Source organism: Podarcis muralis, chromosome 14 (assembly GCF_964188315.1).
Source record: "Podarcis muralis chromosome 14, rPodMur119.hap1.1, whole genome shotgun sequence".
NCBI lineage: Eukaryota > Metazoa > Chordata > Lepidosauria > Squamata > Lacertidae > Podarcis > Podarcis muralis.
The window spans coordinates 10,431,968-10,447,991 of NC_135668.1; the positions used below are offsets into that span (position 1 = coordinate 10,431,968).

The 16,024-nt window shown below is 43.5% G+C and overlaps 1 protein-coding gene across 1 annotated transcript in view; it reads left to right on the top strand.

Moving 5' to 3' along the window:
* The first annotated feature begins 8,396 nt into the window (after nt 1-8,396).
* ATOSA (atos homolog A) overlaps nt 8,397-16,024 on the top strand; it is a 50,115-nt gene continuing 42,487 nt past the window's right edge. The window contains exon 1 of the mRNA XM_028705418.2: nt 8,397-10,253. Coding sequence (XP_028561251.2) covers nt 10,238-10,253 — 16 coding nt within the window. The 5' untranslated portion in view covers nt 8,397-10,237. The remainder of the gene's footprint in view (nt 10,254-16,024) is intronic.

The window sequence follows — 16,024 nt, forward strand, 5'->3', positions numbered from 1 at the left end:
GCCTCTTATGCATCACCAAAAAAAAGTGGGAAAAATGGAATACCAGTTTACATATGCTATTTTGTAAGGCAAGATTTAGAAATAACCAGTATCATTTTAATAGAAATAAAATGCATCTCGCCATAGTGGGGAAAACTGTGGTCACCAATGTGCTTACTCAGTATGCCGCCCAAATGCGCAACTTCAATGTCTCTGTTCTCCCTTCTTGCACCTCTTAATTTTTAACCATTTTTTTTATTGCATTTGTATCCCATCTTTCCTCCAAGGAGCTCAAGGTGACATACATGGTTCTCTGGCTCTCTGTTTCATCCTCACAACAGCCTTGTGAAGTTGTTTGGGTTGAGTGTTGGTGACTGGCCCAAGGTCAGCCAGTAAGCTTCGTGGCTGAATGGGGATTTGAACCCAGGTCTCCCAGGTCCTATGCTGGCACTCTAACCACTACACCACACTAGGTCTCACACTAATTGGGCCAGACAGCCCTTCAAAGGACTGCCCTCCCTAAAATACTGCTGCCCTAAATATATTGATTTGTGATTCTTGTGGGGTGATAGCAACTGTTATTTTTGCATTCTGATTGCCTTTGCTGTCTTCGGCGGCAATATATAATACCATCACTCTGATCTGAATAGTTTTCTCCCTTCCCTGTTTTCAAAGTGGGATTTTAAACAAATTTATGGAGGATGTGTCTATTGGAAAGTTAAATTAAACATCCACGTCCAGAGGCAGCATCTCTGAATACCAATTGCTGCCTGGGACAAACAGCAAGAGAAAGCAATCCACTTTTACGTTCAGCTTCTTGAAGCATCTACTTGGACATTGCCAGAACCAGGCTGGTAGACTATATCGACCTTGGACAGATCTAGCACAGCAGTGCATGCGTACTATGGGATGTCATAATGGTAAGATTGTAGATTAAAGCCTGTATCAGCCCCTGGCATCCATTCAGAACAGAAACTGGGACAGCTTCTGTAAATAAGGGGCTGTCGCTGGAAAATAGGGACACCTGGAGGGTCTGTTGATGTGAGTGCTTGGATCTCTGAGACATCCATTTAATTACCTGTAATACCTCGGATATAGAGTGTTGATCCAGGGCAGGCATAGGCAAACTCAGCCCTCCAGATGTTTTGGGACTACAACTCCCATGATCCCTAGCTAACAGGACCAGTGGTCAGAAATGATGGGAATTGTAGTCCCAAAACTTCTGGAGGGCCAAGGTTGCTTATGCCTGATCCAGGGCAATTTGGGAAGTTTAAATGCCGACACATCCTACAGATCCCGGTGTAATTGCTGCCGCTTCTGGGGAGCCTTCAGCCCTGGAGCCAGTCCTGTTGTAGACATTCTAACAGTCTAATACTTAAACTGGTGCTTTTAGGTTTTCCAAAAATACTGAAAGGAGTGTTTTTAAGGAGCATGGCTCAAGTAGTATAGAGCAGGAGACTCTTAATCTCAGGGTCGTGGGTTTGAGTCTCACGTTGGGCAAAGGATTCCTGCATTGCAGGCAACTGGACTAGACTATATTCCTTGTGGTCCCTTCCAACTCTATGATTATCTCTGTTCTAGAGAGGCAACCCACGAGACAGTGACTAGTTGGAGTTACTAGGTAGCAGAAAAACACTGCAGACATCAAATTGAATTGTTTAAGAATATGATTCACATTCACTTTGGTTAGAAGGACAGGGTTGTGAAAAATTCACCTTTAGGTGTTTCCACTCCAGGCCCACTTCCCTTATGCAATGTTTGCCCACTGGCCAGAAACCCTCCCAGTTCTCTGCCTTGCCTTGCTACAAAAAAAAGAGGCCAGTGTTTATTTTGATTGCAAGGTTTGTGCCCGCTGCGTTGGGGCTGTTGCAGTGTGATGCTGTACCTTGTACCTGGATGGAATAGATCAAAGTTCTTTTTCTTCAGGTACAATCAAAATCTTAAAGCACATGGTTACTTCTTGTCCAACCACCAGGTGTAGGTACTTTTTCAAGAACACCTGTGGTCTGATCACATTATTTCTGTGTGTACTTTGCATACTGCACATTACTTGTGCACAGCTTTCAAATGCCAGCTCCCTCGGCCTGAAAGCGAGATGAGCACCACAACCCCATAGTCGCCTTTGACTGGACTGAACTGTCCAGGGGTCCTTTACCCCCCTCCCTTTTTTAACCTTTTACTTGTACACAGCCAGTGTGGTGTAATGTTTAGAGTCTTGGAACTAGGACCTGGGAGACCTGGGTTCATATCCCCACTGAACTGTGAAGCTCACTGGGTGACCTTGGGTCACAGTCACTGTCTCTCAGCCTGATCTACCTTACAGGGTTGTTGAGAGGATAAAAACAGGGAGGAAAGAACCATGTATACCCCCTTGAACTCCTTGGAGGAAAAGTGAGCTATAAATGTAATGAAAGAATGAATGAATGAATGTTCTAGAAGTGGGAGCAGAGGAGAAGCAGAAGAAGAGGAATGAAACAGCAACTGCAATGGATTCAACTGACCAGGAATCCTGAGGCAGACTACTGTGAGGAGGCTGGGGGTGAAGTTTGGGCAAATCATCTCAAAGTACCTTTTCAAAGTTTGTCTATCCCTGCCAGCAGACATATACTAACTCTGACTCCAAGTGCCACATCACTTAAGAAGGAGCAATTATCCTTCGGAATCACAAGAATCTAGACCTACAACATTGTACGTCATTTCCTTGAATGTGCCCAAGTGCAGTGAATCTGAAACAGAGCACTCAACAAATTACATATAAGTGGCCAGAAGAAAATGAGTTCTGAAAAGCAAAGATTCAGGCATTCTTTTTACAAAGATGATGAGGATTTAATGTCAGTCTTGATATGGCCAATGTAACTTATGAATCAAAGTGGACAAAACATCATGAACCTTTGAATGATTTCAGTAGTTTTGTGTGTGTGTGTGTGTGTGTGTGTGTGTGTGTGTGTGTCTGTGTCTGTGTCTGTGTGTCTGTGTCTGGGGGGAGAACACAGAGCACATTCTGGCCACTTGACACGAGCCAGAGAAACAGGACCAAATTACACAAAGGAGATCTGTGTTCACATTTCCTGACTTAAAAAACAAGCACCTTTTAAAGCAGGTGCATGGGAATCTGAAATTTATCAGAGCTGCCATGTAATTGGTCGAACCCTTTCTCCATGCTGCTTATCTAATCTACCGGTATATCCTCCTGCTGAAGGTGCGAGTAAGGCTGCTTGTTCTTGATCTCCACAGTCTGTTTAAATTTGTTTTTATTTTGAATAAGCTTAAAGTCAGTTGGGTCAGCTGTTAATGTTAATTGCAACATGCTGGCAATGAGCATATCTGCTTTACTTTTATGTGGGCTTGAAAGCCATATATATTAATTGGAGGACAGGCACTGGGAGAGCAGCTGTTCTGACTTGACGTAGCATTTAGCTGATAAGGAAAGTTTTTTAGACGCTCATATCAACTGAAGGAAACTCGGCAGGGGACCCCAGTCCAGTCGCTGCTGTGGCACTGGAGCATGTGTACCGCACTGTCATTAGGATGTGACGTGATGGCATCACGTCACATTGCAACATCATTATGGTGTGGCCCATTGTGCACTGACGTTGGGCACCCACAGCCAAGTTGGTGCCCCTACTTACTGTAAACAGGAAAACCTACCTATAAATTTAATACCAAGATTGTGATTTTGGGTAGACATAGTCCTAGGTATAGATGGTGACTAACTATAGAACAAACTCATTTAGATACCTGGCTATACTCTTTAATGAAAGCCTCATTGGAAGGGTCATAGAATCATAGAATTGTAGAGCTGGAGGGCATGACGGGAGACATCTAGTCCAAACCCCTGCAATGCAGGAATCTTTTTGCCCAATGTGGGGCTCAGACCCATGCTCTACCAACTGAGCTGAATATTTCCACTCGGAAGCTATACCCTCTACCACCTAGAATCTCAGCAGCTCTTCTTACAGAATCCGTGTGGCCAACAATTAAGGCAAGAGCAGACTGCACTCAGTTAAAGTATATTTTTAAAATTGCCACTAAGCCTATTGAGCATTTTCCTGCTCTGTATTATATGGAATTGGAGTATGGCCAACTCTGGAAAGCAGCTATTATTATTTTACAGAACTCTGCTTTGACCTTGAATAAGTGTCAACTAAGGGATTGACTCTTCTGAATAGAATCCAAAAGGGACCTGCAACTAATCAGAAGCACCCATCCCCCCCCCTTGATATTCACTCCTGAGAATAAAGCATTTTAAAGCTAGTTATCTGACCAAATTCCCCCCAGCTTCCTTAATGCCTTTATTGAGCTGTGTTTCCAAGTGATGCCCACTGCAGTCTTGCACGGCTGATACAACAAGGTCCCAAATGCAGATAGACTTCACTGTCCCTGCTTTGTACCCCAAATGTTTTTGCCTGGCCGGAATGTGTCCTTGCATTCTAATGATGACTCTTGTTTGCGTGGATAGAGAGCTGTGTGAGCATGTGTAGCAACTAGCCTACTATACAAATATAAAATTTCTCTTCATTGTCCTGCCCACTTCTGCCTTCTGGCCTTGCCCACCACTGGCATGTGGTTCCCAGAAGGTTAACCAAATGGAATGCATTCCTCAGTCTGAAAAATATTAATCAGCCCTATCCTAAAGGATGTCACTCTTTATATTAAGCCCTCTGAGGGTGGCTGACTCATACAGAGAATATAGTCACATTCATACATCTGTAATCCTTGTTGCTCCGTGAGATTCCTTTTTTTTTTTTTTGCACTTGCTGATTACTGCTTTTACCATCATCCTACATCCTGTAAAGAATTTTGGGATGAAGCAAGGTTATGCTCATATATGATGTCACACACCTCTAATAATTTAGGAGGTATATAAAAACCCTGCTGCTGTCACTGTAACTGAACACTGCATGAAATGCTGGAAAAATATAGTGGTTTTGTGTTGGCAATGTGCTTTGATGCTGAAGGGTTGTACTGTGAACTCTTTCTAAGGTAAAGGTAAAGGTACCCCTGCCCATACGGGCCAGTCTTGACAGACTCTAGGGTTGTGCGCCCATCTCACTCTATAGGCCGGGGGCCAGCGCTGTCCGCAGACACTTCCGGGTCACGTGGCCAGCGTGACAAGCTGCATCTGGCGAGCCAGCGCAGCACACGGAAACGCCGTTTACCTTCCCGCTAGTAAGCGGTCCCTATTTATCTACTTGCACCCGGGGGTGCTTTTGAACTGCTAGGTTGGCAGGCGCTGGGACCGAGCGACAGGAGCGCACCCCGCCACGGGGATTCGAACCGCCGACCTTTCGATCGGCAAGTCCTAGGCGCTGAGGCTTTAACCCACAGCGCCACCCGCGTCCCTACGTGAACTCTTTCTACTTAGTGATATATTGTTTAGAAAGGTGTTGTAACATGCAGCTCAATCTCTGGGCGGCGAGAGACTCCAGGGCTAACCCAGGGTTTGGTTTCCTTGGACTGAATTTCACTGGAGACTGCTGTTTCTTGAGGACATAAGGTTTTACTTGAACTTATATACAACTTGAGCATAAGATGGTAGGACTCAAAAGATCAACACTCTAAGAGACGCCACTTCCCTGTTAGGTTTCTGGTGGGGTCCCCCAAGTCATAGCTTTGTATTTAGCAAGGCGAGCAAGTCAAACTTCTGTGTTTTCCCAGGTCCAGCCCAGATTATGGGTAGTTCTTGGCCTATTGTTCTACTACCCCATAGATGAGTGGCACCCAGTCAGGTGAGGGATGGAGGCCTACGCCCTCCTGGAAGAGCATCATTACCTTAACAAAGAGCCTGGTTTGATTAAATCAGAGGTCCTTTCTACTGCAAACTCCCATCTTAAAGATAACAAACCACAGGGTTGGAGGGGCCTCATAGCCATCATCAAAAGTAACCCTCCAACCCTGTAACAGTATTTCAAAATTGCTACAGCATATGAGGAGCAAATAGGCGAAGTAAAACACAATACACTGATGAATAGGGCTGCTTCAATCCCTCTTTATTAGGTGTGTGAATAGCCCAGGATGATCCTCGGTGGATGTTTCATTAATGGGAGCTAGTGGTTAGTAGTCTGTCTCCTTATACAGTGGTACCTCGGGTTAAGTACTTAATTCGTTCCGGAGGTCCGTACTTAACCTGAAACTGTTCTTCACCTGAAGCACCACTTTAGCTAATGGGGCCTCCTGCTGCCGCCACGCCGCCAGAGCACAATTTCTGTTCTCATCCTGAAGCAAAGTTCTTAACCTGAAGCACTATTTTTGGGTTAGCAGAGTCTGTAACCTGAAGCATATGTAACCTGAAGTGTATGTAACCCGAGGTACCACTGTACTTGGAAAGCTCTTTTTTTGCAGTGAGATACCTATCAAACTTTGGAGAAAGTAAGCTCTATAGCTGAGGGAAGGGGGCAGATTCTCACATGCACATCTAAAGGGCAGCTGGCAGTTTTGGAGAGTGAGAGAGCAATTTGTGCATTCCCTGAGGGCAGTGATGCAGTTGGGTAGTTTTAGATTGGATTGGAGTTAATGGGGGGAAAGGGGGCTTGGATAGTCAGGTACATTGTTTACCACATTTTGAATAAAGGTCCCACAGGAGATAAAACCCAACCCTTCTCCTTATCTCCCTTTGAAATACCATTGTTTCCAAGTGTACAACTGCAGCTCCTACACTCCAAGTATGTTTCATCCCACCCAACCACCTCCACAAAAAATACATGTGATGCCTAATATCCTAATTTGGATTTTTGAATCAGATATTTATTAGGGCAATCCTAACAATGTCCACTCATAAGTAAGACCTATTGAAAAGAATGAGTCTTACTCCCAGGTAACTGTGGTTAGGATTGCAGTTTATGTACGTATATATTATTTACATTTCATCTAGTTAATAGTGCTACACAAGATTTTTAAACTTTTGATGTGTGATGTTGAGCAGTCCTGTTGATTTGATAGCATCAATGGGGAAATCATGTTGCCATGTAGAAAGGTGTTTTTGATTTATGTATGCACAGTTAATTCCTTTAGATCCTATGCAGAGTTGGGTGAACTTGAATTAATTTATTTTAATAAGCTTATGTGTGCTAAATGCTGCATAATATTGAATTGTCAGTGAGACTTACCTCTGCGTAAACATGCATAGAATCAAAAATTTATTAAAAAGTCCAGTAGTATCTTAGAGACCAACTGTTCGTTCTTTGTATGAGCTTTTGTGTGCATGCACACTTCTTCAGATACCTTCTTCAGATGCATAGAATCAGGCTGTCTATGCCATTTCATTTTTCTCTGTAAAGTGTTCCAGAGCTACCAAACACAAAACTATTATTCAGAGGATCTCAAATGCAATTAACCCCAACCTACCCTACAAAACGTTATTTTTAAAATTGAGACATTTTTCTACTCCAGGTTAAATTCCAGTGCATCTTGGAGATGTAAAATGTCCCAAAGCAGAAAGGCAATTCAGACTGCTATCAGTTTTTGTTTGAAAAATACCACAGGAGATTAAAAAACCCCCAATATGTTAATACTAACTGGTGGGAAAATCACCACAGTGACAATGATTTCTTTGGGTGTGTTTTTTTGGCCCAGGCCCTTTTTCGCTTTTCAAAAAAGAAAACTGATCACCTACATTTGCATCAGTTTTTGTTATTTCCGGGCTGGAACTCAATGACACCTCTATGGAAAACAATCAATGGACTTTCTGGCTTTTATTTGCCCCATGCCTTTTCAGTACCCTTTTTATAAACAGAAAGAAAACTGAACGCTAAGCAGCTGAAATTTGAGGACATTGTTCACTATTATGCAAGTGACAACGTTCTAGAATTTGCACAGTAGGTTTACTTCTGTATAAGCAGTACAGCAAAAGAGGGCAATTGGGTTTTAGAACTAGAATGAGAAGAGATGATTGCATGTCAAATGAGGACTTTATTTCCCGATGAAGCCTGACACTAAAGAGGGCATGGGAAGTCTGGATGATTTTTGCACGTAGGAGTAAGGAAGTTAAAGAACAATGACTTCTGTCCCAAGTTAAGAGCTCAGACTGAGGAACTTTGCACCAGCAAACACTGTTTGCATTAGAACTTTCCCAACTTCTGTTCAGCTTCAGGCGAAAACCCACAAAAGTAGAAAAGGCAAGGCCGTCATCGGCATTTGGTTTTTTCCTCCTATGATCCTTGGAAAAACGGCCGTTCGTGCGTGCGTTTGTATAATTAAGAAAAACATACAGGGCCTGTTTTGGTCTCTCACTACTCAACAGGCCCAACTTTTACTTGGGCTTCGGTTGCCATAACAACGCAGTTCCTCGCCAGGCTTAGAAACAAGTGGAAGGCAAGAGCAGCTTGCAAATGGATTGGCCACGGGCGGGCCACGTGACGTCGGCCGTGTGTGTTTTTTTTGTGTGGTGTTTTTTTTTTCTTTTTGACAAGGCAAAATAAACCAGATAGCGACGGCGAGGAAGGAGGGGAGCGGACGGAGGGAGGGATGCCCGGCTGGGAAGGCGAGGAGAGGGGCGGCTAAGGCCGGCTTCCCGGAGGGTCCTAGAGCTGCGCGGGGCATGGGAGGCGGGGCAGAGACCCTCGCGACTCTCCCCGCACCCCGCTTCTTCCTCGCGCGTTAAGCTTCCCCGCTCGCGGGTCCGCCTGCCCAACTCTTCCTTCCCTTGCCCGCTTCGCACGACGCCGCCTCAGCCCGTGACTGGGGAGCGTGTGGCGGCGGCAGCGGCGGCGGCCCGCTTGGCTGGGAGGCAGAGAAGTGTCAGGAGGAGGAGGAGGAGAGTTAGTCAGCGGAGGAGGGCACGGCGGAGTCATGGAAAACCCTCGGCGGCCGCCGCAAGAGCAACAACAGCCCGGCTGGCGGGGAGGGAGAGCCTGCGCGTCGAGACTGGACTGAGGCGGGCAGGTCCGGGTGGCGTCGCCGCCGCCGCGTTGTTTACGTGAGGGCTTGAGGAGGCCCAGCAGCAGCGGCGGGTGTCCGCTCGCCTCCCTCTCCGGAGTCGCCGCCGCCGCGGGTTGTGGGGAGGAGAGAGCGAGAGCGGGAGCGATGCGGCGGCTGCCTTGACTTAGACCCGCTGAGGTGCGCGCGCGAGAGCGGGACTGCGAGCCAGGCTCATGCGGGGCAGGTGAGGGGCCGGGTGGGAGGAGGAGGACGGCAGCAGCAGCCGGGAGCCTTTTATTGGCCGCCGCGCGCGTCAGGCACATTGGGGCGCCTCGGGATCTCCGCCGGTGTTCGCGCCGCGAGAGGCGGGTGTCTAGGAGGGCCCGGAGCGCCGAAAGGGGCTGGCGGTTGCCGTTGACACGGGACTTGAGCGATGGGGCGGTGAAGAAGAAGTCGCCTTCCATCCCTCCTCTTCTCTCCTCCCTCCCCCTCTATTCCCCTCTCGGCCGGGTTGTGTAAGGTGAGGGTCGAGCCGAGCCAAGGAGGAGGAAGGTGGTGGTTTGTTTTTTTCCCTTGCGCGGAGCTCAATCCAGGTGCTGTTTAATTTACCACGAACAGCGCGAGGCTTTTTTTGTTGTTGCGCGTTTCTGAGGACTTAAGGAACAAAGTGGACCCTTGCGCTGCGCGGCTTCCCCGTCGTCTCCTCCTCCTCTTTTTTTTTTTTAAAGCCCTCCCTCCTTTTATGACAATGAGCGTCGGCGGCTGTTGTCAGACTGTTTTTATTTAGTCTCGGCGCGCGAGCAGGGAATTTGGGGGAAGGAGGTCGGGAGCTCTGCCCTCTCTCCCTCCTCCTCCTCCTCCTCCTCCTTCCTGCCTGGCTCCGTAGAACAGGTAAAACGCCATGGACTCCAGCCTGGGTTGACCCTGCCCTGGGGCTCTGTGATTCAGAGCCTTTTGATTCGGGCGAGTGTGTTGCATACGCGTCGGGGGGGGGAGTTTTAACTTTTTGTTGTCTGAGCTTTGGCCCAGGCAGGTTATAAATAGACCTGTTCAGACGCCGTGTTAAAGAAGGACACACTGGCAAGATCCAGAGAGAGAGAAGGAGGGAGGGGAGAAGGCAGGCATTGGCCGGGTCTAGCTTCCCCCCCTCCCAGCAGACTTCTGCTGCCACCACAATAAATGCCAGGAGGAGGCCTAGCTGCTACAGATTTTTGTGAGCTGTTAAGGATAAAGGGGGGGATTTTTATTGTATTATTCCTGTAACAATAGCAGAGAGAGAGAAATTAGCTGCAGACAGCATTAGTGAGACTACAAAGAAGAGGGAGAGAAAATAGCCCGGATAAGCCCTTCCACCCCCCTTTTCCTTGAAGAAGAAGAAGAAGAAGAAAGATTTGGACTGAAAATGAAGCCTGACCGAGGTAAATGATTCAATAAAAAATCCTATGCTTAACATTTTTATCCTGGATAAATGTTTTTTTTTAAATGGGTGGTGATAATATTGTGATGAGGTGGGTACTGGGTCCATTTTGGGGGGAGGGAAGAGTGAGGGTTTTGGAAGGATTAATGCCTGAAATTGATAATTATTGTTAGTGTCTGTAGTGTTATTTTTTTAAGGAGGTTGTGAAAATTTATTGGATTGACTTTGTCAATAAAGAGCTGGGTTTACTTCATCAATCAAGAACTGGAAGACAGAAACTCATTGTGAAAAATACCCTTTGCCCTGGGAGGATCATTTTAAATGTCAGAACAGTGTTGTGCTTAGGCTTAGGCTATTATCATACAATTGCAACATGAAAAAAAAATATCTGCCAGAGATTGCTATCAGGAATTTTGTTAGCAACTCAATCTCTGTATAAATGGATGATATAAACACAGGTTAGGACAGCATCGAAACTCATGCAAAGCAGCTAAAACTTTCATTCTATTTATATTCTCCTGACCACTTCTAGTAGAATCTGCTCTAGTTCCTTTAATTGTGTTTGTGGCTAGTAGTTAAATTCAGTGGGTCAGATAGCATCGTTCTACTGATTCAGAACTTGTGTAGCTATTGTAAAAATGGTTCACGCCACTAGAGTTAAGCAAGTCCTGACTTCTAATGTTAACTGTGTATTCATCATTAGTTATTGCTTGCAATAATGTATTTCACTGTTGTAACTAGCCTGAACATTATTTTTAGTGAACAGTGCAATCCTATGCATGTATACTCAGAAGTAAGTACTACTGATGTCTCAAGCATCTGCAGGATTGCAGGTTAAATTTCATATCTCACATTGGAGCAATGAGCACTCGGGAGTAATACCTTTGCTATACTGTATTGTACTTCCATAACTTTAAATACACAGTCAGTTACTGTATGAATCATTTCAGGCATGTAAGATTATATATTAAAGTGGTTGAGGATGTGTAAAAGTATCAAGGCTGTGATCCTATAGGCACTTACCTAGGAAGTGCTTTGTTTTTTGAGATGCTTGCTTATTGAGTATCCTTTTTTTGTTACGAAAAGTATGTTATTTTATGATATATTAAATAAGTGAATGTACAGAAGTACATGTGTCATGGCTGTTTTAAAACTGCTTGATCTTGAAAGAAAAGAAACTGGTGGGATACGGTCAAACAAAGGAGCATTGTGTATTGACAACTACTTGCAGAATCCTTATTTGACTTCAGTTGTGTCGTGTGCAATATGATTCTAAACATGTTTACTCTGAAGTAAAGCCGACTGTATTCAATGGTACTTACTCCCAATAAGTGCTCTTAGGTTTGCAGCCTAAATACTCAAAGGGAAAGCAGGGATTACTAAATATACCGAGATAAAGCAGAAGTTCAGTATTTGTAACTCCTTTCACACTATGAAAGCTTTGGCACAATAGATCTGATATGAGACAGTGGTGATTTATGGTGAGATAGCTGTAGAGTAGTCAGCCAGTGTAATGCAGTTGAAATAAAGGTGAATGAAGACTTCTTGCAGAAAACAACTTTTGATATATTGAAATTATAATGTCTCTGAGACACATCAGGCCACGTAACAGTAGCAAAATGTGCTTTAAATTGCCTTACTTTTTGCAGCAGCAAGGTGAAGTTGGAACTTTAAGTGCCAGTTGCAGTTTTGAAAGCAAATAAGAACTATAATTCCAATGCACATAGTTTTAACTGTCCACAAATTGTTACTCTTTGTGAACCATCTACAAAGGGTTAAACTGTGGCCTAAATGCCATATTCATCCTACCAATGCAGTTGTGAAGGCATAATCAAGCAAATGTTTACATGTGATTCCTCCCCTCAACAGCAGCTGCACCACAGGGAAGCATGAAATCACCTGCTTCCATTAGTTGCAAATTAATAGTGAAGGACACAGGATGAGTAGAGCATTTAACTAAGCTGCAGTACAGTCTGTTTAATACTGGACAGATAGGAGGAAAATTGTGCTGCACTTGGCTATAAAGGAGAAATGTTTTTTTCCTGTTTCTCCAGATGATATTCTTGGTTAATCAGTAGCAGTTTTGTCTTTTTCATTAGTAGTAGTAGTAGTAGTAATAATAGCTGAACTTAAGTTCAAAGTGATTGTTTGATCTAGGATTTTGGGTAGAAAAACATGCATTTAGAAGTAAAAATAGAATGAAACTCTTGATTTTAAATAATGTGCTAGTGAATCTGATAACTTCCTGTATTCAGATGAAAGGGGGCACTTATTACTAATTCTCTGTCAGTGACACTGAGAAGCATTTTCATTGATTTGGTAGCAGAAAAGATGGGTTGATGGAGGTTTAGAAACTTGGCTCTGAAATAAAGGGCATCGGTTAACATATTCAAAATGTATGAGGTATCTTATATTTATAAGATAGGGGGAGGGGTCAGAGAGAGCGCTCTGCCCCCCAACTGCTTGTACTATATAAGCTTAAGGTATGCAGTAAATAGTGTTCCATTGCATCCTATAAGCATCACTGAGTTTAGTAGATCTTAGTCTCCAGGCCTGGGGAACTGCCAACATTTCTGTTTTGCTTTTAAATCATTCAAGGTTTAACCACTTTTTAAAGTACCACTGACAGCATCACAGTCATATATATACATTTCTACTCAGAAATCTCATTGAGTTCATGGAGACTTACTTCCAGATATGAGGGTATAAGACTGTAGTCTAATTCATTTTGCCCTGAGGGGAGAAGAAAGAAACTTGGGGATTTGTCACCATTCATCTCCCATAGGGCCCCCTCCCTCCTCCAACTGTCACCAGAGGGGTGTCTGAATGACTCTTTTGCCCTGAGAGGAGTGAGAAGAAGTAGAATATTTTTTTAAAAAAATTGATGCTTGTTGTTGTAATTTTTGTTAAGCTGCGTGGTGAGGTCCACCTGAAAAACTGTATAGAAACACCTTAAAAACAATATTTTCCACAAAAAAACTAGTTCCAATTTACTTACTATATCTAGTAATTTGAAGGGGAGAAGTGGATATGCATATCTATAACAAGTCCTGGGCAGTGTTATCACCCATCTTCAGATGTTGCTGGAAATAGATGGTTTACCTACTGTGGGGACTTGCTTTTTCTTGTCATGTGTCAGGGAAGCCTTAAAGCTCCTTCCTTGGAAATACGTCCCATTAATTTGTAAGTAAAACTGCTTATGACAACTGAAACTTTCCAACTCCAGCCCACTGATGTATCATCTCCAACTTTTATCACATACAGCCCGAAACTCTGTAATTGTAGATTGAGAGTTTTGTAAATAGCCAACAGGCATATTTGATAGTTCTATTTAGATTTAGCAGGGAGTAAGCTTGTTTTGAAGATTGCAGGACTACCTCCCAAGTAAACATGCATAGGATTGTGTTCATCTTTGCAGATAAGAGGTGCAAAATTCAGTTTAGGATGATGAATAATAAACAAGAGGCATATGTGCTCCAGGTGATGTTACTTCCTGTTTAGTAGGGTGGCGGCAGCTGTTCTGAAGATTGCCTAAATTGTGCTTCTAGTTATAGAAGCCGCAGGTAAATGCAGGCATGAGGCAATGAAGTGGTAGTGATGCTGCATCCTGTTCTAGCAGGGAAGCTGTTCTGGCAGTTTTTCTTGCTATTGGATTGTACTCCTGAAAAGTAAATATAAGGGAGAGATCTGTGATGTTTGTTGGATTACTTTATAAGAAATGTGAGGATTAGGAAATCCTAGAAAAAGATGGCTCAGATGGCAATCTTATTGTCTGGTGGTTTGGATAATGATGTGGGGAATCTAGCCTTAATTATGGGAAAAACAGATGTGCCATTGTAGTATATAGTGTACAGACACAAAAGAATTGCAAGTTGCTCTGATTTTTTTGTGTAGATGAAGGACTTTCTGGTGTTTCGGTTCCTAATTAATTTTCACCTGCTCTGTTGCTGCCAAACAAAATTGCATAGTTGTTAGTACTACTGACCTTTTATTAGTAATCAAAGATTAAGTGAAATCTTGATGATGAAGAAGAATCTTGGGTGGAAAATGGAGGATGTGTATTAAAATATAATTGAGCATTTACTGGAGACAACATCTAAAGTGAAGTACAAACTATAATAAAGTAGTAATTATGTGCTTTCATCTTGTACTGAAAGTAAAAATGGAAATAGCAACTGTAATTTATTCAGTTAAGGTTTTAAGCTGCTAAGTTTGTGACCTATCTCTTTCCATTCAGCAGTGCATCCTTGTAGTTGATTAATTTTTATGGCTTTATATGAGGCCAGGCTGGATCTATGGCAATAGTCCTGTCACAATTCTGGATTCATGGTTGTAGTCCTTGGATGGAACCATCTTTGTTGGTAGAAAAAGGCATGAGTGGTATAAGCTATACTCAAGAGTAGACCCATTGAAAAACCAATGGACTTAAGTTATCCACTGTGGGTCAGCTCTGAGCATGATCTAGTCAGAAACCACTTTAGTATTTCAGTTCTGAAAATCAGTTTTATAGTGCCACACTGGACTTTGAATGAAAATACAACAAGTGCCTCTGGTAGCAATGGGACTTGATATTGATCTGTCACTTTCAGAGTGAATAGTATGAAAAAAACCCCATGACTTCACCTAGTGTTTTTACTTTGAGACTTTCTTGATCGTGGGAAGCAACAAACAAATTTAAAATAAAAATAAACAAGAAGGCTAACATTAAAAACAAATTAATAATAAGGTGAAATAATTAGTTTAGAATAGTAATGAATCAGATACTTCAAACAATAATGGGCAAGAAACTCATAATTCACATGACAGTGTAATGTGTGTGACTCATTTTCTGTTACCCAGATGCTTTCAAATTTACTCTTATGCCTAGGAATTAAAATATTCTTCAGACCACTGTGTAGACCAGATCTGGGGAGCATGTGGCTCTCCGGCTTTTGTTTGACTCCTAACCCCCATTGGCCCCAGTAAACATGGTTGATGTTGGGATCTGTAGCCCAGCAACACCTAGTCCCTAGCTCTGACACAGATTGATTCACATGTTAAAGGAAGAGGCTGTTTAACCAGTTTTAGTTTGTCCTTTTTCAAGCAGGGTGCTTCCAGATACGTGGCTTCTAGTGCTGTAAGCTATAAGTGGAATTGCAATATACTTTCCATGCTATTGGGAGTACGGTACAGTGGAACCTCGAGTTGTGGATGTAATCCATCCCGGAGGCATGTCTGCAACTTGAAGTGTTTGCATCCAGAAGCGCCATGTCTGCGCATGCGGCGCAATTTAGTGCTTCTGTGCATGCACGAAGCACGATTGAGATCTTCTGCACATGTGCGAGTGGTGAAACCCGGCGAAACCATTCAGGTACTTCCGGGTTGCCACAGGACGCAATTTAAAAAGACGTAACCTGAAGCGGATGCAACATGAGGTTTGACTGTATTGCAGTTTTTCTATGTATATATCCTGCTGTGTGATATTCACATCAGCAGGTATGAGACAGGGATGATTTGCAGCTCATCATCAAAAGTCTACTGCAGTCTGTTAAGGTATCATCTTATAATTTTATTTCTTTAATCTATTTTTAAAAATTATTGCAAAAACATATTTTTGGCTTTTTTTAGAATGAGATCATTCGCCATTACAGTGGTACCTCAGGTTACATACGCTTCAGGTTACATACACTTCAGGTTACAGACTCCGCTAACCCAGAAATAGTACCTTGGGTTAAGAACTTTGCTTCAGGATGAGAACAGAAATCGTGCTCCGGCGGCGTGGCGGCAGCAGGA